The sequence below is a fragment of the Laetiporus sulphureus genome, assembly GCF_001632365.1.
Source record: "Laetiporus sulphureus 93-53 unplaced genomic scaffold LAESUscaffold_8, whole genome shotgun sequence".
NCBI classification, from domain to species: domain Eukaryota; kingdom Fungi; phylum Basidiomycota; class Agaricomycetes; order Polyporales; family Laetiporaceae; genus Laetiporus; species Laetiporus sulphureus.
This window is the reverse complement of record NW_024468517.1, coordinates 112,765-114,518: the sequence shown is the minus strand read 5'-3', so window position 1 is coordinate 114,518 and position 1,754 is coordinate 112,765. Positions and strand designations below refer to the sequence as shown.

Genomic DNA, 1,754 nt, shown 5'->3' with positions numbered 1-1,754 from the left:
AAGTGCTTTGGTGCTTTGTGACATGGAAGAGGTTATCTTCCAGCTGCTGCTCCGCCCCTTTATATAGTCGCAGACCTATAGTCTGGGGTACTAGTACAAGGGGTCCTTTACACTGCCTCAGTGATAAAGATAGGTGAAACACACCGGAGCGTAACTGCTGCGAGCCAGGTAGTTGGCGAGCTAAGGAAAGCATAGGTGAAATACCTGAAATATGAAATGAGAACCAAAGTCCTGGATCGCAGATCCTGGGGTTAGAGTTTGAGAACCCTAGAAGTTGTCCTCGGTCACATAGTGACTAGAAGCTGTCTTCGGTCACATAGTGACTGATATCACCTGACCGTGATTGGGCGTCTCTTCTAGGCGCTTATTCATGGGAACCACGTGACCATGCGCGATGGTACATTTCGTAACAGTAGCCACAACGAATCGGCCTTTTACCCACTATGCTTCTTTAGGTCGACCATCATCATGAACGCGATCTCCGCTGATGCGATCGTGTCGGCATACCCCACACGTCTTCTCAGCCGTCGCGGTATTTGCTCATACACCATCAGTGATTATCGGTAAGGCACTCACCGCAAGGAGAAAGTACGAAAACCGAGGTTTCTCGTTCGACGACATCCGCACCATGTCCTGCACTCGCTGGAGCTGCCCTCACTGGCGACGGTTCTTCTCAGATGGTGGATGCCTCAACCTCATTTTTGACAACGCACGCACCCACACAGTCAGCGATGTTTTCATCTCGTGGCGGATCAGAGACTTACCCTGCGGTAGGCCGTGTACGGCAACAGAACGAGGGCCCAACGTCTGGGCGGGGTCTTGAGATGATATGGAAGAAGTCTGGGACAGCTTCCCGTAGCTGCAACATGTATTCATCATTTTACGACAATTCTCGAAGTCGTTCGTTTCTTTAAGTGATACATCCTATTTGGCTCTTGCCTGCGTTGTTGCTGTTCACCAACATGAGGCTGCAGAGATGTAATATAGAGCTACGTTCGCATAAGTGATACACACCGCATCTTCCGCTACTGTGATTGAGTTTTCGTGTCATTTGGAACCGGCGCCCGGCGCCTCTTCAACCAAGTTTGCCTTTCCAAGGTTCGCTCGCGCCTAGTTTTAGCGTGTGTGTCAAACTCACATGCACGGCCCTGGCCACATACACGGCAGACATGGTGCGATTTATCAACGTAGAAAATTGTGTGTAAATGTCGACTGAATTCTTACACATGCGACAAATATTTGCAACCACGGCATTTCATGTCGAAAATGTTTCACTATGGCTGCTAATGTGCACTATTTGCCATTTACATGCTACATTGGCAAACCTTTGCCACAAATGAAAAACATCAGCCGACATTCCCACACCATTTTTCGCACTGATAAATCGCATCATGTCTGCCGTGATACACCGTAGCACAAGACTCAGTAGTCGTGCAACTAACTTGCCACCATCGCTCCGATCTGACGAGCAAAACTCCGCGGACATGGTGCATTTTGCTCGCTACAAGCACAGTCTCCCACACACTGCAGACATGAAGCAATTTGCGCATGTGACAAATGCTTAGCAAATGTCGACAGGTTTTTTGCCTTTGTGATCTCAATTTGCTATGGTTCCTTCCCACATTCCATATTAAGTATTTGCATAATAATATGTTAGAGGCAGAAATTCAAAATCATATATTTTAAGAAATGACACCATTTTCAAACTCACCAAATACATTTAGAATTTGAGCGCTGTTGAATGTAATCATACA

The 1,754-nt window shown here is 47.1% G+C and overlaps 1 protein-coding gene across 1 annotated transcript; it reads right to left on the bottom strand.

Moving 5' to 3' along the window:
• Positions 1 to 568: 568 nt before the first annotated feature.
• On the bottom strand, positions 569 to 888 carry LAESUDRAFT_722842 (uncharacterized protein). The gene has a single exon (XM_040908291.1). It carries the CDS (start codon positions 874 to 876, stop codon positions 655 to 657), a length of 222 nt encoding a protein of 73 aa, XP_040766870.1. The 5' UTR covers positions 877 to 888; the 3' UTR covers positions 569 to 654.
• Positions 889 to 1,754: the final 866 nt, after the last annotated feature.